At 40.7% G+C, this 19262-nt stretch overlaps 1 protein-coding gene across 1 annotated transcript; it reads right to left on the bottom strand.

The window, feature by feature from the left end:
* Positions 1-3724: 3724 nt before the first annotated feature.
* ARPC1A (actin related protein 2/3 complex, subunit 1A, 41kDa) lies at positions 3725-16487 on the bottom strand. The gene is made up of 9 exons (XM_010570335.1): positions 16058-16487; positions 15357-15461; positions 12890-13112; positions 11051-11158; positions 7426-7638; positions 6214-6289; positions 5820-6013; positions 5007-5097; positions 3725-4116 (listed from the first exon to the last, which is right to left on the bottom strand). Exons 1-9 carry the CDS (start codon positions 16119-16121, stop codon positions 4078-4080), a joined length of 1113 nt encoding a protein of 370 aa, XP_010568637.1. The 5' UTR covers positions 16122-16487; the 3' UTR covers positions 3725-4077.
* Between the last annotated feature and the right edge of the window lie 2775 nt (positions 16488-19262).

Here is a 19262-nt window from a genome sequence, read left to right as displayed (position 1 = left end):
ACAACTCATTTTTTTCCTTTTCCCAGCTGGGCAGGGTAACTCCCAGGGACTCAGCTCCTGCTGGAACTGCTGGGAAGGAGAGATGGGCTTCAGCTTCTCCCTCCCCTGCTGCGAGCCGGCTGCAGTCATGCGTGGAGGGATGCACTCACCCCTTCCCTCCCCGAGTAACGTCGCAGAATCGGGACAGCATTGCACCAGGGCCCCGACAGGGTTTTCAGCTGCAGGCTGTGGATACAATAACCTCATATTTGTTGAGCTGCAGAATTAATCCCCGTGTGAGGGGTCAGCTGTAGATAAAGGCTCTGCAGGGTGGCACTGAGCAGGCAGCTCATCTTTCCCTTGGTCCTCAAGTTCATTAGCCACGCTTCCCTTCACAATTGCAGCAGACACACATGGAGATACCGAGATGTCCCCGGAGGGTGGTGGGTCTCTGCGGCTCTCATCAGGACTGAATCCCCATGGAGGGACAAGTCCCTCTCGGAAGCAGCGAGCTGCCCCATCCTCTGGCAGCAGTTTGCCCATCGCAGGACCCAGCCTCGTCCCCAGCATCGCTGCTGCCCCAAATGCAGCAAGAGGGACGCAGCTCCCACGCAGCCGAAAGCTGCGGCTTTTTGAAGTTTTTCCTGCTGCCTGCATGTTTTCTCTAGTCCTCCTTTGGCTACGAGCTGCTCTGCCTCTGCTCTTCACCAGGAGGGTTCGGGCTTTCCAGGTGTCCAACCACTGCCTCCAGCCCTGCACCAAGACCGGCAACTCTCATCCGTGTGCGCTGGGAGGACGCAGGCCAGGAGACCATCCCTCTGCTCATCCCTTCACATCGGATCCCTTCCAGGCAGGGATGCGAATGAACGGTAGGTCAGTTTAACTTCTGCAGTAGGAATTGGGGGATGTTATTAAGAGACGGGAGAGGAGAGTGTCCCCCCCAGCACTGCCTGCTGAGCAATTCCTTGCCTGCCATCGCGTTTCCTCGTCGCTTCTGGTCTCGAGGCTGCTCCTGCTGTGGCTCCTCTCTGAGCCTGCGCTAATGAGTGCAACGAGCTGCCTCTGCCAGGGACACACTGGTTTTGAACGCTGCTTTGGTTTCCACCAGGCTCGACACGTGGGCTCGACAGCCCACGGGGGGAATAAGTCAGTGCTGCGGGGGCCAGGGATGAAGGCTCAGCCCCGCTGGGTCTCTTGCCAGATCCAACTCGAGGTTTGGCTAAATCCTTTACCTGCTTTTGCCTCTGTTTTCTTAAATGGAAAGATCCTCCTGCATCCATGGCAGCATGTCTTGTAATGTTTGGGGCCTCTGCAGAAAGGCTGTAGCGAAACTATGCCACTGCAGAGATGCTGGGGACACCAGAACGTTTTTTTGCTGGGGTTTTCTTTGGAGGTGGGGCAGAGGGGATGGAAAGCGGCAGCAACTCCGCAGCTTCTTTCAATTTAGAGGCTGGGGAGTTTTTCAGGCAGGCCCCAGTGAACGGTCCCTGGCATCCCTGCTCACGTAGCGCCCCATTTCTTGCCCCTAAACAGTCTGTTAACTGGCGTGCAACGTCGAGCATATGCAGCCAGCAGCTATCCTGTAATTAAGACTGCAACCACGAGCTTTATTGTAAACATCGCTTTCAAAGGCACCGTTAACCTGAGCACACACAAGCATGTGCCAAGAAGGCTGGTGCTGCGGTTAGCTAAATATGCTACTGAATTCTCACCCACGCTGGACACAGAGGACAGCGTTACAGACGGGGGAGGCGACCAAGGAAACGGTAGAGGTAAAACATCCACCTACCTTCACCGCGGCTCAGACACCAGAGGTGGGATGGCAGCAGAACGTCCTCTCAGAGAGGAGTGATGGCCTGGAAATCCAGAGAGCCATCGTATCCCACCGTCGGATGGGGCACAAGGTGGAGAGCTCTCCTCGGCCCCTGCGCACGGGGCGGTTTTAAGTTGAATTATGTCTTGAGTGATGGGTTTTTATATTCCCCTTGCTCAGTCCTTTTCTATATAAGCATCACCAATTTGTTTTTAATCTCAGACTTCTAGCATACATATTGCTCTCAGACAGTAACCTAGGGCTGTTTCATCAAACCTCAGTCTGTTGGCTTTTTGGAGCAAACAGGCTCATTTTACCTTCTCCAGCTCTTTCACACAGAAAAAGAACAAGGCATAAACATTTAGAGACCCATTTTCTCCATTCTCTCATTAGATGATTTTTTTCCATCCTTTTATGTTATTTGGACCATAGATTTTAGAATTTTTTTTTTTTTTTAAATACTTTTTGGAAATAAACCACCACACTTTCAGAAGTGACTTCAAAACCAAAATCATTACTGTCTGTGAGATACATGCATCTAATAGTACGTACGGAGATGGACAAAGCCAAACCTGTGCTCCCCTGCCCATCTGCCAAGGCTGGCAGGGCCACTTTGACCCAGAAGACACTTAACTCCTTTAGCATTGTATTCTAGCTGATAAACCCAACTCCACCACAAGTCATCGCACACATAAGGTCACTAGACTGCAAGAGTAGAGGTTAAATAGTCATTATTTTATGTTTAGAAGGGAGAGGAAATTGCAAAGCCACGGTTGGCTGCCAGGGGAGGAAGGTGGGAGACACAAGAAAACCTGAAGGAACTGGAAAAACAGTTCATTCTCTGCATGCAACCAACATCGCACCTGAAAATGATCCAGCTCTGTGATGGACACAGTTCACTTGCAGCAGAACAACAGCAGTTGTCAGCTTTGTAAGCTTATCTTCCACCCTCCCTTTTCAATCACTCAGAGCTGAGAAGCGAGCAGTGTATGAAGCAACTCTCGTTCCAGAGGAAGTGGTAAATTTAGTCACTGGGGTTTTTTTAAGACACTTCTGCATTTTCAACAGAAATGTCATAGTCTTAAACCTTGTAAAGCAATGCTATGAGCCAGATAATCCTCTCCAGAGCACAGCTTGCCTCAAGCGTCAAGGCAGGAATACAGTTAAGAGTAACTAGACCATGTGAATAAAATAAGTTATGTGCAAATGCCTCCGTAAGCTACCGAGGCTCAGAACTGAACTTCAAAAGTTACAGTCACCTGGAGACAAAGGATCTGCACAGAAGCCAGACCACGCTGATACCTCTAAGTCCACTTCATTTCTCCACCAGTCATTATAAACACAGAATTTTACAGGCTGAGCACTCAGCTCTAACACAACATGCAGGCCTGTGTAGCTTCATGGACTTACAAAGTGATTTGCTTTTAATTTGTCCTCCTAAGATTTGGCTCAGCAGATTTTTGCCTCACTTTCCACATGCAGCCTTCCACCCCATATCCTAGGCACTGCCCTGTGAGAAGTCTTTGTACAAACCCTAAAAAGTAACTACAAATAATTCTGGTCATTCACCTTTGGAAACTATGAGCCACTAAACGGACAATAAAAAAGATGTTTGGGTTAATTTGCTATTATTACTGGATTAAATGCTAGGCAGACAGAATTAAGAGTAGTAGGAGAAAATTATTAATCCTCCAAAATCATCACCTCAAGGGAACAACTCCCCTGAAAGAAGCCCAGCTGAATCTGCACATCCAGATCGTCAGAACTCCAGGTCTCCATCTGTCAACTTTAAGAAACTTTCAGTTAAGATTAACTTCTCCTGTTTTAAGACCATAAAATATCAGTACAGGGTTTTCCCGCTCTCTCTCTCTCAGAGTTAATTCCCTTAATATCCCTTTTTTAATCACTACTAATGAGCATCAAAACAAATAATCAGTTTTTCTTTTTTTTTATTATTATTATTTCTAGCAGACAATTTACATAAAATTCCCCTTTTAAGTTAGTGATTCACAACTTCCTGCAATAAACTACTTAAGGAGCAGCTTTGGTAAAGAATGGAATGAAACAACCAACCGAAAAAAAAAATAAAAAAAAAAAAGAACAATCACAGCTGATTTTGAAACCAACACAATTCACCAAATTTAGATTCAAAAGAAAATCTGTCAAGCTGTATTTTCTCAGTGTTTCCAAATATTCAACCTTCCTCCTCCCTTTTCGGGCTTGTGCAGATGTAGGAGCTGCATTCTGTCAAGCAGTTTGTCCTGCTAGATCACGGAAATCCATCTTTACATGATTCGTAGACCTTGAATAGATGACTCTAAGGTCTTGAAAGAGAGAAAATCTTAATCACAATCTGCTACAGTATCCTGTATTAAATAATTCAGTGTAAATGCTGATGCTAAGAAAAACAAGTAAAAACCCTGAATACTTGAGATTAGACTCCTATTCAAGAGCCAGAGATGACTATAGTCATTCATTTCAAACTCATGCAAATATAGACCAATGATTCCACCCCCTTCCCCTGAAACTGCATTAAAGCAGCTTGTATGTCACCTCAATTTCTTATTTGGCTCCTGTCCCCACCAGAGCTTTCTGGCATCCTAGAATACAGAAAAACTATTCTTTTTCTAAAAGGCAGTGCACAGCTCTTAGCAGCTTGGGGAGGCCAGCAGAGACCTCTGTTGGACAGTCCTCAGCAAAGCAAGCACTTGTATTATTAAATCCTTTCACCGTTTTCAGTACAGTGCTTACTGCATTTTCTGTTTGAGGTAACTTCTTACTACTTTGGTAAGTTAATTATGAGAGGGCAGGACCATCTTCAGCAGAAAGACAGTGAGCTCAGTCCAAATGGATGGGAGCAAGAAGACGTAGAGGGCTGTGTCGAACCAATGATTGTTCCAGCCTGACTGTGGCTGAGGTAGAGGTCAGAGAAGGAAAGAATTAGTGGGATTCATTCCTACAGGGACATTAAGTGATTCCCTTAAAAAATTAAGTCTGGACTAGCACCATCTGCTAAGAAAAGTATATCTGCATTTACGCTGAATCTTGGATCTGTCTTCCTTATGGATTTCACTGATGGTCTTGAATATTCCAGTCTGGATTTCCTACTGCTAATAAAACCTGCATTAGGGCTGAGCCCCATAAGCTGATGCTAGAGATCAAAAAAATCCCACCACCGCACCCAGTTCACATAAACATGGTAGTAAAAGCATACCTTGAAATCCCAGATGGTCATTGCTCCATCAATGCCGGTGGTGCAGAATTTACGACAATCTCGTTTGTCTATCTCATAAATAGACACTTGGCTGAAAACAGAGAGTGGTAGCTGTAACACAGACACCCATTCCAGAGAGCCAAAAAGCTGGGAAATTTGGGTTGAATTCAACTCCTACTCTCTCAAAGGGAGACATGAGTATAGCGGAGCTTATGCTAGATTTTTGGTACAATGCTTCAGAAAAATAATCAAAGAAAAAGGATGTTGAAAGCTCTTTTATCACTTGGTGACTGTAGCCTAAACATTTTCCTCGAATAAAGACAAATTGCTTCACAAATGTTAGCATCCTCTGGGCTCACATACGTTTTTAAAATCCAAGGATATTTTACTCAATTAACCTGAATCAATCCTTTTGATGAATAAATACACATGAAAAAAACATCTGAAATAGGAATCAGGTATGTGAATTCCTGTTTCAGGTGAATTTTGCCGACTACATTTTGCACAGTGCTACAAACCTCTTGTGAACCATCTACATATTTGATAAGATAAACTGTGTTCAAGTAACAGAACACATTAAACATGAGCAAACAGCAGTAGCATGCATGCCATATCAATGATTAACTTTACCAGCTTCCATGTAAGTCCCAGAAATAGACAGCTGTTAGTGAAAGACTAAAATGAAAACGGGATACCAGCTAAACCCATTTGATATGGCAAATTTCAGCTCTCGTAAGTTTGCAGCACATCCTGGGAAACCAAAGTGATGTGAAGAGCATTCCTTTCCCTAGTATTGGCAGCCAAGACACTCACGTTATACTGTTTTGGTGCAGTGTCTCCAGGGTAGTGTTACGATCTTCTGTAGTGGCTCTTTTATCCATGTTTCGGAAGCGTTCCATAGCAGAAATATTGCGCTGGATGCTCTGTTTTGGAATGTCTAGTTTGGAAACGAAGGTCAGCAAGCCACGGTCATCACAGTTAAAGAGCATCGGGCAGCAGTCATGGCCCTACAACCAGACATCATGAAAGCATGTCAGGAAACATAACCAACATAATCACCATTTCGTTTTTCTGCTGCTGTTAATTGCAGAAATGCACATACTAACACTATGGAAGAGCTTGCTTATTACTAACTTCATAATGTGTGGTATTTCTCCCTCTTCAAAACACTACAACACTCTACAAGGAGAAAATAATAGACACTTACAGCTGCCACCACACTGTTCTCAGAGACAAACGACACGCTCAGGAGTGGGAGGAACTCTGTTTTCAGCTGCGAAACCCTGAACACAAGAACATTTGTTAGAGGACTTCACTGAAACCTCTCATCTTTTGCTCCAACAAAAAATAGAGACCGTTCCCACACAAGGATTATTGGAAAAGACGTCCGTGTAGCTCAGTTGTCCTGAGGTGACACCAGAAGGTTGTAATTTGTAGTAAAAAGTTTTAACCTAATGAAAGTGTCCTGGAAGATCTATAACAAACACAAAGTATTCCAGGTGAGAGGCTGAAGTTATCTACTATTTTGTGTAAACAGTGGCAAAAGTTTAAAAAGAATACCCTCAAAAAAGGTTCAAACTGCTGAAGCTATTAATTTCATTTGCATGTGAAAAACACTTAACATCAAGTTTTAGTGCTTGGCATCATCTTTTCAGGAGGAAAAAGCCTGTATGGTAAATTAAGTCAACTTTTGTGACTTTTTAACAAATGAGAAAAGAATTCTAGAACACTTTATACTTAATGATACCCCAGCCAGGTACTTATACAGCTGTAGCCATCAGAATCATAATTCAAAATGAAGCACAGCAATGCCTGGCTGATCCACTAGAGATCTCTGCTATTGAAACATATGGGGAATCTCTTCCTTCTTGCTTAGAAGGCCATGGACACTGAAAAGGTATTCAGATCAAGATGAAGAGCAGAAGGAGGGATTCTTAATAAAATATTTTTTTGGACTGGAAGGTGTAAGTTGAAATCTTGCAGTAACAGTGTCTTAAGGACAGTGGTTGGAATTAACAGTTCATGAAATGAACAACTTACTTTCCAGATCCTCTTTGGGGATAGGGTCTTAGTTATGGACTGAGCATGTTTCTGGATTCTCATGAATCCATTTACAAGGAAATATTGTTTCCCCAATCACTAGAGTGGACTGTATTTTTTTTCCAATGCTTCTTTCCCTGCCGGAGTAAATTCACTATAACATCGATGAAGAATTCTTGTAAGAAATTTAAATTGTATAATCTAAAATTCTAAGAATCTACCTTATTTATATAGGCCTCAAAGAGACTCCAGGAATCTACAGTAAAATTGTCAAAACTGGTAACAGCAGTCCCGGCTCTCGTTGTTGCAAGTGCAATATTCCACATACTGCTTCCTTCTGTGTCAAACAGCTAATGACTAACAGAAAGAGCATACTTACATCATATTTTTTGAGGCATCAGCAACTGACACAGTACTATCATGACTGACCCAGGCTAGGCGGTTACCACTGGCAGAAAAACTGACACTGTGCACCCATCCGCCACTTCCAGCACCCCCAAATTCTGACATCAGCTGCCCAAACGGCATTTTGGAGCCCCATGGTGTACTGGCTGGTTTTTCATCCACTTCCTTAATGTAAGCAGAAAACACCCTGCAAATAAAAGATTTCAGCATGAACAAAGACAGAAAAAACCTCCTGGGAGCTGCATATACATTTCACATTGGAAGCTCATAGATGCATTCTAATAAACCCTGTCTCCCCCTAAACTACGGTATCTTTAAACAAGAAGCCACCAGTGGCTTGGAAGCTTCAGTATACACAGAGAAAGCAATAGTACAAAGGGTGTGTGTAATGCATATAGGTTTCTCATAAATGCTATTCCTGTATCTCTCTCCTTTTTTTTCCAGAAGATGGCACAAAAACATACATTGCCATTGCATTATCCACTGTGCTAAGACTTCCCTTTCATCCTTTTGCAGTGCTAATAACTCTGAGAGTCGATTCTTCAGTTAGAGAAAAACTGCGAATTGCACTGTATAATCAGAAGCTAATACAAACACCTACAAAATTACCCACTTTTTAAGAACAGTCGCTTTTTAGCAGGATTTCAAAGAAAGAAAACTGATGTTCAAGTGCCAGCAAAGGGGCTCTGAGCCACCTTATTCTGCCTCGTTACTGAAAGAATGTCTTGAAAACCTGAAATACCACAATGTTTTTACAGTTTTTTTCCCAGCACTACAATTTTCAAGATATGTTTAAATAGAAAGCCTCCCCCTTTCATCAAATTCCTTCTGCATGATTCAGACATGCCACAATATGGTGTTCTTGACTGTTACCATGGAAGTTACTGGGACGTCACAAACATAGGATTAGAGTCCATTGCACAGGAAGAGCAAGTGAGCTACGCCATACTACTACCAGAGAAACATTTCAGTATAAACGAAAACCCATGATCAAATATTCATGTTTGCAGTCAAACACAAAAAGGACTTATTCTACAGTGAGTTTAAGGAAATGTTGCCCCCCCTCCCTGTTTTTTAAATCTTTTACATGTATGGGGTATGCACTTCAAAAGGTACCTATATTCAGCTTATTCAAATAAAGCTGATCATTTGGAACAAGAAGCGTTTAACTTCAGCTATATTAGGTACAGATTTTCAGAGAATTAAGTATGAATTTGTATTCGGCTCTATCAGTTTAAATATAATTAACGATAACCCTTCAACAAACTTAATTGTATAGAGACATCTAAAAGGACAGTTCTCTTAATGTATGGAAATAGGACAAGATGTTTAAAGCAACAGCCTTTGACACAAGGCAGAAAAATCATTCCTAAGTACCAAAAGACCTTGAAGATAACTCTTAGTTAAAAAAAAAAGTCTTTTCCCTTACTAAAGTCTCCCTCTCTTTTAAAACCAAAATCATCTCAGCTTGAAGGCCTCAGCCTTCAAAGAACATTGGGAAATTACTTTCATTCCCACAGCAACATTGTTCCAGCCAGAATGTAAAATTCACACCTATGCGGTGCTGTTAGCTATATATATATATTTCTAAAGACAAACGTAAGAGGAGCTCATCTAGGCCAGCCACCAAAAAAACTCTGCTGAATACCTATCAACTTGGAGCCTCTTCTGCCCTCTTTTTCCAAAATGTCTCCCACTTAGCTGCTTATTAGTTGGTAGCAGCTCTGGCAGATCCATTTCATACTTTTCTTCAGAACCACCTATCAGAATAGATATATACTTCAGGCCCAGATATCTATTACCTTTAATTTGTAACTGAACATTCCCTAGAACTGGAATTCTAGAGATCTGCACTCATCATTTACCAAAGAGAATATTCTTTCATGGTTTTGGGGAAGAAATAGAAACATAAACCCAGTACCAATCTCCACTACTTTTCCTTTCTTAAATGTTTCCATATGGAGATTTCTATGATAAAAACAGTAAAATTATTAAATGATTCATCCTAAAGTACAATGTTAAGGAAGAGCAGAAAGTTTCCCAAATGTTTTAAACCAAGATCTGTTTTTTTTTCAAAATACACCCCATTTTCAGAGAAATAAGATGCAGGACAGAATGAGTTTTCTGATGGGAAACAAAAGACTAAACAAGTCATCTAGAGAATGCTCCTAGGAAATTGACTGAATTACACCTTGACTTTCTTAAGAAAAAAAACAACACAAAACAAAACAAAACAACAACCCCCCCCCCAAAAAACCCACAAAACCACACTGAAGAGAAAATGATGCAAATTTAACTCCTCAACCAAAACAGGAAAGAGGAGATCATCAGGAATGCAATGTACATAACAAGCACCAAAGCCTGGAGACAAAAGAGCTCAAGTCCAGAGAGAGAGAGAGAGAGAAATATATCTACAAATATATCAGCTGACCTAATGTCAAAGTCCCAAGACGCTTTACGAACACGCATGAAAAAGCTTCCACATGTGAAAAGCAATTGCTTCTGTAAGATGAATGAGTATGTTCTACAACACATTTTTTTTGTGAAAAGAAGTGAGTATGTATAGTTTATCTAATTAAAACCGGAGCTAATGCAGAAAAGGGACACAACTCTCCTCTTCCTCCCAGCTTCCATTTAACATCTCTCCTTACATAAAAAGGTATCAAAGGATAGAATTTAGATGCATGGGTTTCATTCTGAAATAAGGAATGTAATAATCGGTCCCACCTCCCCCTCCCACTCTTTCTTAGTAATTTTTAGTACACACTTTGAAGCTTAAAAATTGCCCTATTACATAAAGAATTTAAGAAAAGAGGCTTTCATTATTATTCAAGGTACAAGTGATTAAGTAAAATATGAATTAAAGTCAACCACTCTGCAGACAGCTCCCCATGCAGACTTCATTGCAGTGACCCCAATCACTCAGCACAGAGCAACTTGCAGGACCTATCCCTCATGCTGCAATTTCATAACCAGTTTGAAAGACTACCCCATCCATCTCACATGCCGATCTGATTTTACCAGCCTTTTTCTTATTGTTCTTCAAAATGTTATGCTGAGTTTCAGGAGGATCAATTCCTTGATCCTGCTCACCACAGGGCTGCAAGAACATTAAGGCTAGCATAGGCAAAGGGGAGAGAACAAGTGACTCAGGAAAGAAAAAGGTGAGATACCTCCTTTGGAAGCACCGAGTTACCCTGATTTTGGAACTGCAGCATTAGGATATTGGGTTTTAAACTCTAAGTAACAGTGATGTTGTTCTACAAGATAGCCCCTGTTAGTCTAACTTCAGCCAAAAAACTAGATCTCATCACTGAGTGCTGAGTAGTAGTACTTCCATGTACTCCTAGTAAAGAAACCCATCATTGCATTAAATTCAGGCGTGTCCCTCAATAGATACATGTTAGTAGTCCAAAGTCAGCATGCAGCAGCACCAAAGCCAAAGTCTCTTAAGCTGGATATTTTATTTTGGTAACAACAACAGTATGCAATGAGCCATCTTCTATTCTAATAGCAAATGCATGATCAACATGCTCATGCTACTGACTAACTTGAACCAGTAATCCAAATTGATTTACAAATGCTTTATTTTCTCTCACCTGCACTTGAAGTCACAGGATCCCGCAGCCAGCAAAACATTGTTGGGGTGCCAGTCCAGGCTAAGGACAGTGGAACGAATGGGCTTTTTAATGTGTTTGCTCACCCACCTAAATAAAAAAATAAAAAAAATAAAAAAAATAAGAGAGAGAGAGAAAATTCATATGAAAATATTTTACCAGACTCCCCCAAATCCATGAAGTACTCCTCAAAAAGATCACCCCTTGCCAATGACTAAACACATCAGTTTTGCAAAACACACACTATGTCCAAATCTTTCATATTCCCTTGTACAGTCTGTGAACTTTATATGGTTATCTTCATTAAAATTCTAAATACTGTGAAGAAACTCTTGTTAAATATGTATCTCTTCACCTGAGTCCTATTCCCCTTCTAACTAATTTTTATAATGCATCAGACGGAACTCCTTAATGTGAATTTTGCACAGTAACTGCCTGGTCCCTTACATCCTATGAATAAGAGCTCAGCTTTGACTCTCATATTGAGCTAAGCAGCACTATTTTCTTAGATCACTAAGTACAAGTCCTCTCCAACTCCTTCTAATGAGCTTTACAGTCATCTCTCTTGCCTATTGACTTTTCTACTGTTTAATAATACAGTAACTATAAAACACAACAAGTAAATGGGTCAACTGCCAATTCTATGACCAGTGTATACATCTCAATTATTTGAGGTACAGCAAAAAGTGGTCGTGATGTCAAATGCATCAATATTAGCCTAAATATGTCTCAGCAGATTTAGTTTGTTTGAACTATTTACAAAATAGTAATGAAATCTGTTATTCACTTGATGGCCTTTGGGATGATGGTGCTTTTTCTGTGAATTTACTTCCATCAGGCACAAGCAGTTTCAAGGATCGCATTAAATTATTTGTCTTCAACATATGGGGGTTTGATTCTTCTGCAGACAAGTGAGGCAGAGAAAGTGTTAATAACTGAGTATGTTGGAAGGCATAAAAGTCCAAAACGATCTTTAAAATGTATTTTGCAGATGGTCTCATTGTTTACCATCTCCACATGGAAGACTGAATACAGAACAGCAGGCACAGACACCTGTATTTTTATGCATGTTTATGCAACCCAAAATAATAGATATTCAACATACTGATTTCACCTACAGATGATGGTAAATGTAGCTCCAACACACAGCTACAAACGTAGATCCATTAAAGATCAGAAGCACTACATTTAAATGCCAAATGGAAAAAAAAGTTAATGGAGGAAATATCTATGATAGTCCTGTCTGAAATCTATAAACTGTGATAAAAATATATGACAGAATATAGAACAGGTAGATGACAAGCTCAAACATCTTCTAATCGACCACCCTGGAGATAAGTCACATACTTGAATTCTTTAATGACAAGAAATGGCCCAAAATAATCTATACGGAAGAAAGACTCAAGTCAAGGTTTCTTCATTCATTCTGGAAGAAGGTGGGGGGAGAAAACATTTCTCTTATTTCAACCATACAGTTGTGCTAAAGAAATTTTTACTCTGCAGAAATTCTTGCACTTTTAGAAAAGCAACATATGTTTGTGGCAGTCAGCTGGAACACATCCACACCAACACGTATAACCTGAAAATTGGCTAAGTCCAAGGCCTTTAGGTGCTACACCAGAGTAAAGACGTAAAAGAGGGAATCCTCTCCCTAAGCTGTAAAAAGTCCATGAAGGAACTGATGAGGCCTATCCCTCTTACACTTCCTGAAGATTTTAGGAATTAAGGAAACAGTAACCTAGTTACCACCTAAAATCCAGGCTTTAGCTTTCCCATGCAGACATTAAAAGTATAAATGGAAATTAAACTTAAACAGCTCACCAGTCATTTTCAGATTCAAAGTAGCATACAGATATAAGTCGAGCTCCACTTCCCACAGCAAATTTATTCTCCAAGGGAGACCATTTTACAAAGGTGGCTGCACGATTAATTCTCAGGATCACAAGGGTTGGTTTCCACACGCCGTCTTTCTGACTCCAGACATAGGCATTACGGTCTGCACCGCAAGTTACAATGCGATCGCTTTTGGGAGCCCAGTCAATACCTACAATTTAGAGTTCACATTAATAAACTTTTCCCTTTACATACTGTTTGCTTTACAGTAAGCCAGAACAAAGACAATCTCACAGCCTTCTACCACAGAGACAGCCATTAATGTTTTGTTAGTATCCCCCTTGTTCACTTATTCTCCAGGCACCATTTTAAACTGTTAGGGATATCAGTTTGTCCCTCTAGCTTTCATCAAAATTGCAGATCCCAAATTTCCAGGTTCCACAGAGAATTTGCCCGCTAAGGAAGCCCGCTCTGAGGGCTGGCCAACAGGTGGAGCTCTGCAGACTGGCTAAGGCCTGTCCACCCGCAGGCTGCAAACCACTGGCTTCTGCAAGAGACCCGTTTCAACAGCTGAAACCCAGCAATTCTAAAACTAAAACTATGCACAAACCTCTAACATAGTTGTCTGCTTGCTGCCAGACCGCAGTCATGATCTAAAAGTTTAGATAGCAGGGGGATTTTTTTTTTTAGAAGTTATCAATCTTTATGTACTTACTGACAGAATCCTGACATTTTTTCCATGCCTATTAAAGCAGTGCCATGAGAAACATTTACCAAGCAAAAAATAACAAATTCAAAGAATAAAATGAAGCCTTTGATAAGTCTGCCATTGCTTCTTTCCCCTCCTATGTAATGAGGGATGCTCTTAACTGGAAAGTCTTACAGCAACATTATTTTTCATCTTTTCCTTAGCATCCTTCTCGAGATGCAGAGTACAATCCTGAACTCTCTTGCCACAAAATTATATTTCAATGGTTTTCCATAACTGCATTCAGTATTAAAAACATTCCTTAAGCACACAAACTGAAAAAAAGGATAAAAGATATGGAAATAATTTGTACTAATTTAACCATATTATTTATATATGGTCTACTTCAAAATAGGCTTATGCTTAAAAAGTTCAATTTTAAAGAGGCTGGTAGTCTGAAACCATAGTTACACCAGCCAATCTAGCACTGCTTTTGAAAGAGTGGACCATCCTGCCTCTCTACTTCTATTGCCCACCACCTCCCCGACACCAGCACTGCTGTTCTGACCCATGGCAAGTTCAGCTTTTTAGCTCAGCAGAAAACTATGCCAGCAAAAAGAGTGAATAATGCTCTTCCTGTAAGTGAACAGAAGCAGCTCACCACAAATCTCTGAATCAAGACACAGAAGACAAGGGACCTTGGGCAGCAGCTGAATCACTCCCATCAGAGGCAACAAGTGGTTTGATCAGTCCATCTCCTGTGTCTAACCACCGTTTAAGTCTACTCTTTACAACCACCACAGCGTTTAGCATTCCAAAGGTATATGCGATGCAGGAAAGCAGGGAGGGCTGTTTTCCCAAGTCATGAATATTTGGCTTCTAACACTAACAGGTACAAGTAAAATGCAGAGAAATGTCTTTGGGGAACAGCATGTCATTCGTAAATTCAGCCCAAGTGACTCCTCACAAAAGAGCACATACAGTTGTGCTCTTTGACAACAAGAATCAGATAAATTGAATAAAGTTCCTGTAAAGCTCTGTTGGGCAGATACTTCTGCCCATTAGCGAGTTGAGAACAGAATAAAGGATATTGATGTTTTGGGCAAGTGCTTGTATTAATTACTTTCAATTCCTTAGAGAATAAAGCCCTTATTAAAATATCACCATGAAAAAAAAATAGTAATATAAAAGACTACCACAGGACAATCATATTTTAAAAATAACACCTTGTGACTCATTGTGGCAGCTCTTCTTACATTTTCATTGTGCATACAGATACTGCAGTAAAATGTGCTCACTGATGGTACGTCATAAGTCCGTGACTGACCACTTCAAGTCTTTATACAGGCCCTAAAAAAGGGTATTTATTGCTGTTGGAAACCACAAACCAATGCAACAGTTGTACACTTGATGAAGTTTTAACACTAGCACTTGAAAGGGAGCAGTATGTGTCACCAGGAGAGTTTGAGACACAACAAGACTGAAAATTTATTCTTATTATGTCGTTACAGATGAAAAATAAGCAACAGATAAGAAAGAAAGGCTGAGTAACTCTACCAAAACGTCTGGAAATGAAATAGGGCTTTCCTTCCTAACATTCATTGCATGAAGTCCAGAAAAATACTGCAAAGCTCTCCGTAAGTGGGCATGCCAACCTATAAAAAGATCTATTTACTCAACACTTGCAGATTTCCTATTCAGATTCTCAACTGGGGAAAACAGGGGGCGGACAAACTTCATGTCTGGCACAGCACAATCTTCTCTTACCTGTAATGTGTCCATTGTGTTCCTTTAGCTCATGAGCCTTTACCCACTGGTTCCCGCTCTTCTTGTAGATGTGGACTTCATGATTATTAGGGCTAATGGCAATCTCTTGAAGAAGAAATAAAACAATCCAATAGTACAGAAGGCTTTTTAATACCAAATGCTTCACTTGGAAAGCTTTACTTTTCTAATCTAAAACCCGTATTCTCAAATTTCAGAGCATTACATGGATTTTGTAAACAAAGGGCCAACATCCCTGCATAATCTCAAATAATTATGGTCATAACATGGTCATGAGTATACTGCACAGAAAGACAATATCCTTGGAACATAACAGTCCACATTATAGTGGAAAGCTAGGCTATTAAAAGAAAGAGCTGGTTTGGGGTATGGAAATAGAGGGTCATAGAGGGTAAGGGCCAGGTCATTCTCACGAGGTGCAGACCAAGAGGCAAAGCTTTCTGGAACACTAGCAAGACTAGATTTGCTCATATGCCAGAGTTCCAGTAATGGGTTTAGAATAGCTCAGATTTAGAAGACGCGTGCTTTTTGCATCAGAAGTGGAACGTTTAACATGTGGCACTATGTATTTGACCATACCTTGACCAAATGTGATCCAGAACATTACAAGATCACAAATTGACAGCAAAGAGAAAATAGCAACTGAAAAAAAAATTAAAAATTAAAACTAATGTATTACTTACGAGTACGGTCTCTGTTCCATGCATGGCAGGTGATTGGCTCTAGTAAAAACTGATGTAGAGACATTCCGAGTTAAAGATATTCCTATGTTGTAAAAATTGAAAAAGCTGAAAGGTGTAAAATTGAAAACAAAACACTTCAAAATTAGATAATTATTAAAACAAAATCAGCCTTCAACCTTTACCAAGGTTGTTTCAGTCCAGTATTACAATTTACTTACAGAAGATCACAATTTACTCAGTAAATAAGTTAAGGCCACTAAAGAGCTGCCTTTGCTGTATGGCCTGATATGTTCAGCAGGCTGATGAATTTTAACTGTCTTGCTTACTATAGCTAATTGCAATTGCCCTAAAAGCCATATATGCATGCTTCTTAGTACATCCTCACAGGCAAGACAGCAGGTTCTTAGGAAATCTAACAAACCTAATAGTTTTACTATAGAAATAGAATACTTGGAAAAATAAAATTCTAGGAGCATATCTCAGTGAACTGATTCAAAATCCTGACAACTATCAAGGCTCACAGGCAGCACTACAATAAAATCTTTTTCTTTTTTATATATATATATATCAGGAGGTTAAATTGGTGTGTCCAGAACATTTATATGTAATTGTAATCTGCTGATGGATTATTTGATAAACCCATTTATATGTATCCTAGGGAAAAATTACTAAGATTAGTAATTGACTAATTACTAATTTCTTCAAATCAATTCTAGCACTAAACAGTTTTAGTTAGGCTTTTCCCCCCATGAGATTCAAACACTAAAAGAACAAGCTGAATCATTCTAGTTTGTAAATATTTTGTTTAAAAAAAGCTAGAGACCTAGTTTTTTCTTTAACTTATGACTGCTACAAGAGACAGTGCTGAACACCTGTAACTGGAGGCGCACCGACCTGCAAATACAAAGTTGTTTAAAATATTATATCATATTCTGTGTCCTGCATTAACCAAGGGCAGCATAAACGGACGGAAGGTAACATCGTAAAAACCCCAGGTCACCTGTAATAATTAAAATGTGCAAAATTCAATACATACAACTTGAATTTGTCAATTCCTTCCATATATTCCACTCATTTTCATAGCAATTTAACCTTTGCTGATGGATCAAAGTCTTTTTACCCCTACATATACATCTAAAAAGAAATACCTCTGTGATGTCATTCCAAGACATCCACACCCATTATAGCCTGAAATTACAACATACCCAAGTATGGCCATGTTAGCAGAGGGTGGAGACTTCAGGACAAGGTAGGAATTTGGAAGCAAACAGGAAATGAATGGCAGTCCAACAGAAACTCAGTAGTGAATGAAAGATGAGTACGTTCTTACGGAGCTTAGCCATTACTATCACACCACTAGTTTAACAAATGTGCTGAAAGCGCTGAGTCTTGGAGCAGAGATGATACAGTACTTTGCCAATCCAAATAACTGGAGAGACTTTTTCTTTTCTCCTTTTTTTTTTTTTAAAGAAATCAAGCACTGCTATTTTAAAGAAATACAACTTACAGATACATTTCAAATGTACTTCAAATATAACTATATGAGCTTTAAGTCCAGGTCATAATTTTAACCAGCATGATTTTCATGTTTTTTCTAATAATCATATTCTACCAATCAAATGAAGCTATTAAAAATATGCAGTCCTAAGCAAAAGAATTAATTATTTTTTATTAATGTGAAAACGTTGACATAATCCAAGCTACCTTTGACCTTGGACAGCCATGATTTGAGATTCCATGTGTTAATATAAGCAAAACACAACTGCAAATTGCTTTTTCCACGATCTTGCTTTAGTACATGCCAACATTCAGTAGCCGTACATTTCCATATACAGGAAAAGTTGCAGAGCTGTTCTACCAACAAGGAATGCTCAGCCTTTTCCACTCTTTCCGAAATAAAATGTAAAAATATCCAATCTCCCCCTCCTCAAGGAACGCAGCTATTTTGAAACACTTTCTAATACAACCCTGGTATTTTCTTCACAGATTGGCACTACACATAAACAACATGGTCCCATCCTAACTTCTGGTTCAGAGATTTTTACTAACCTACATGCTGTTCCCAAAGACAGCCTAGACAAGCAATATGATCCATTCCTTCCCACTGGTTGAGTTTCTTGAACACCGTAACTTGGAGCAAGCGACTGTTTTCCATTTTGCTTTGGTGACAAACTCATAAAAACCAACAGTGATGATAATCTCAAAAAGTACTGCTATTTCTGTCATCTGATAGTTGCAGTGCTATTTTCTTCAGAAAGATAAATCTCAATGAAGTCTTCCAGTTATATCTATTCCTTACCAATACACAGACAAAATCAAACTCACATTTCACTAGAGAAAATGGAACTGGCTCTACGATTCCTGATATAATTCATATGTAGTAAACCCCTCAATGCCCTCTTTTCAGCCAGCCTCAGAATCTCACACAGGGAAGATACTGTTATGATAACTCTGTTAGTCAAGTACTTAACACAGCTATCCCTGATCTTTTTCAAATGCAAAGTAACTGTCCTTGAGTTTCAATAAAATTTAAAACAAAAAAAGGAGGGGGGGGGGAGGAGGAAATCTTGCACCTTTGTACAGCAGGAGTTCTTTCAGCATGTAGACTGAAAAGATCAAGGCTGGGAAGCACAGGACTCAGCTGCTGTCATCTCTCAATGGGGTGAGAAATATGTGGTGTAAGACCATCCCTGGACAAGCAACTAGCAAGGATGCAGACTCATAAGTGGAGATAGCATGTGCATAAGAAAGAGAAAGGGATCTTTTTAATCCTTGCCTATTTTCAGAGCACCTACATTACTTCCAAACATCTGGAAGAGAAGCGCCCATAATTAAGGACTGCCTCCTACTACTGTCACTCCCTCCCAAGTCACTCAGCGCAGCTCTCCCAAGAGGGTGACTCCTCACAGGCAAGCCTACTGACACAGGACACCATTACCATTATAAAGCCGACCGGTTTGGGATGGATTGCGGGCTGCGGCCCTGCCCCGCGCTGATAACACAGGTGCAGAGCGCTGCTGCGGAGGCCACGGTGGGGCAGGAGGCAGGGCTGGAGGGGGCCCGCCCCGCTGCTCCCCCCCCAACCCGGGCGGCCCCCTCCCTTCAGGGCGAAGGGGCTGAGGAGATCCCCACCGCCTCACCCTCAGAAGGGTGCCCTCCCCAACGCCCCCGCCCAGCGGCAGGGCCGGGGCCCGGCCCCCCCCAC

Source organism: Haliaeetus leucocephalus, unplaced genomic scaffold (assembly GCF_000737465.1).
Source record: "Haliaeetus leucocephalus isolate CR32 unplaced genomic scaffold, Haliaeetus_leucocephalus-4.0 Scaffold295, whole genome shotgun sequence".
NCBI lineage: Eukaryota > Metazoa > Chordata > Aves > Accipitriformes > Accipitridae > Haliaeetus > Haliaeetus leucocephalus.
The sequence above is the reverse complement of the archived record's forward strand: the minus strand, read 5'-3'. Positions and strand labels throughout refer to the sequence as shown.

Coding starts and splice junctions, on each gene's coding strand:
- ARPC1A (XM_010570335.1), bottom strand. CDS start 16,121: ATGTCTCTACATCAGTTTTTACTAGAGCCAATCACCTGCCATGCATGG. Junction 11,159..12,889: donor TTTGAATCTGAAAATGACTG/GTGAGCTGTTTA, acceptor TTTTTTATTTAG/GTGGGTGAGCAAACACATTA. Junction 6,290..7,425: donor GATGCCTCAAAAAATATGAT/GTAAGTATGCTC, acceptor TCTTGTGTTCAG/GGTTTCGCAGCTGAAAACAG.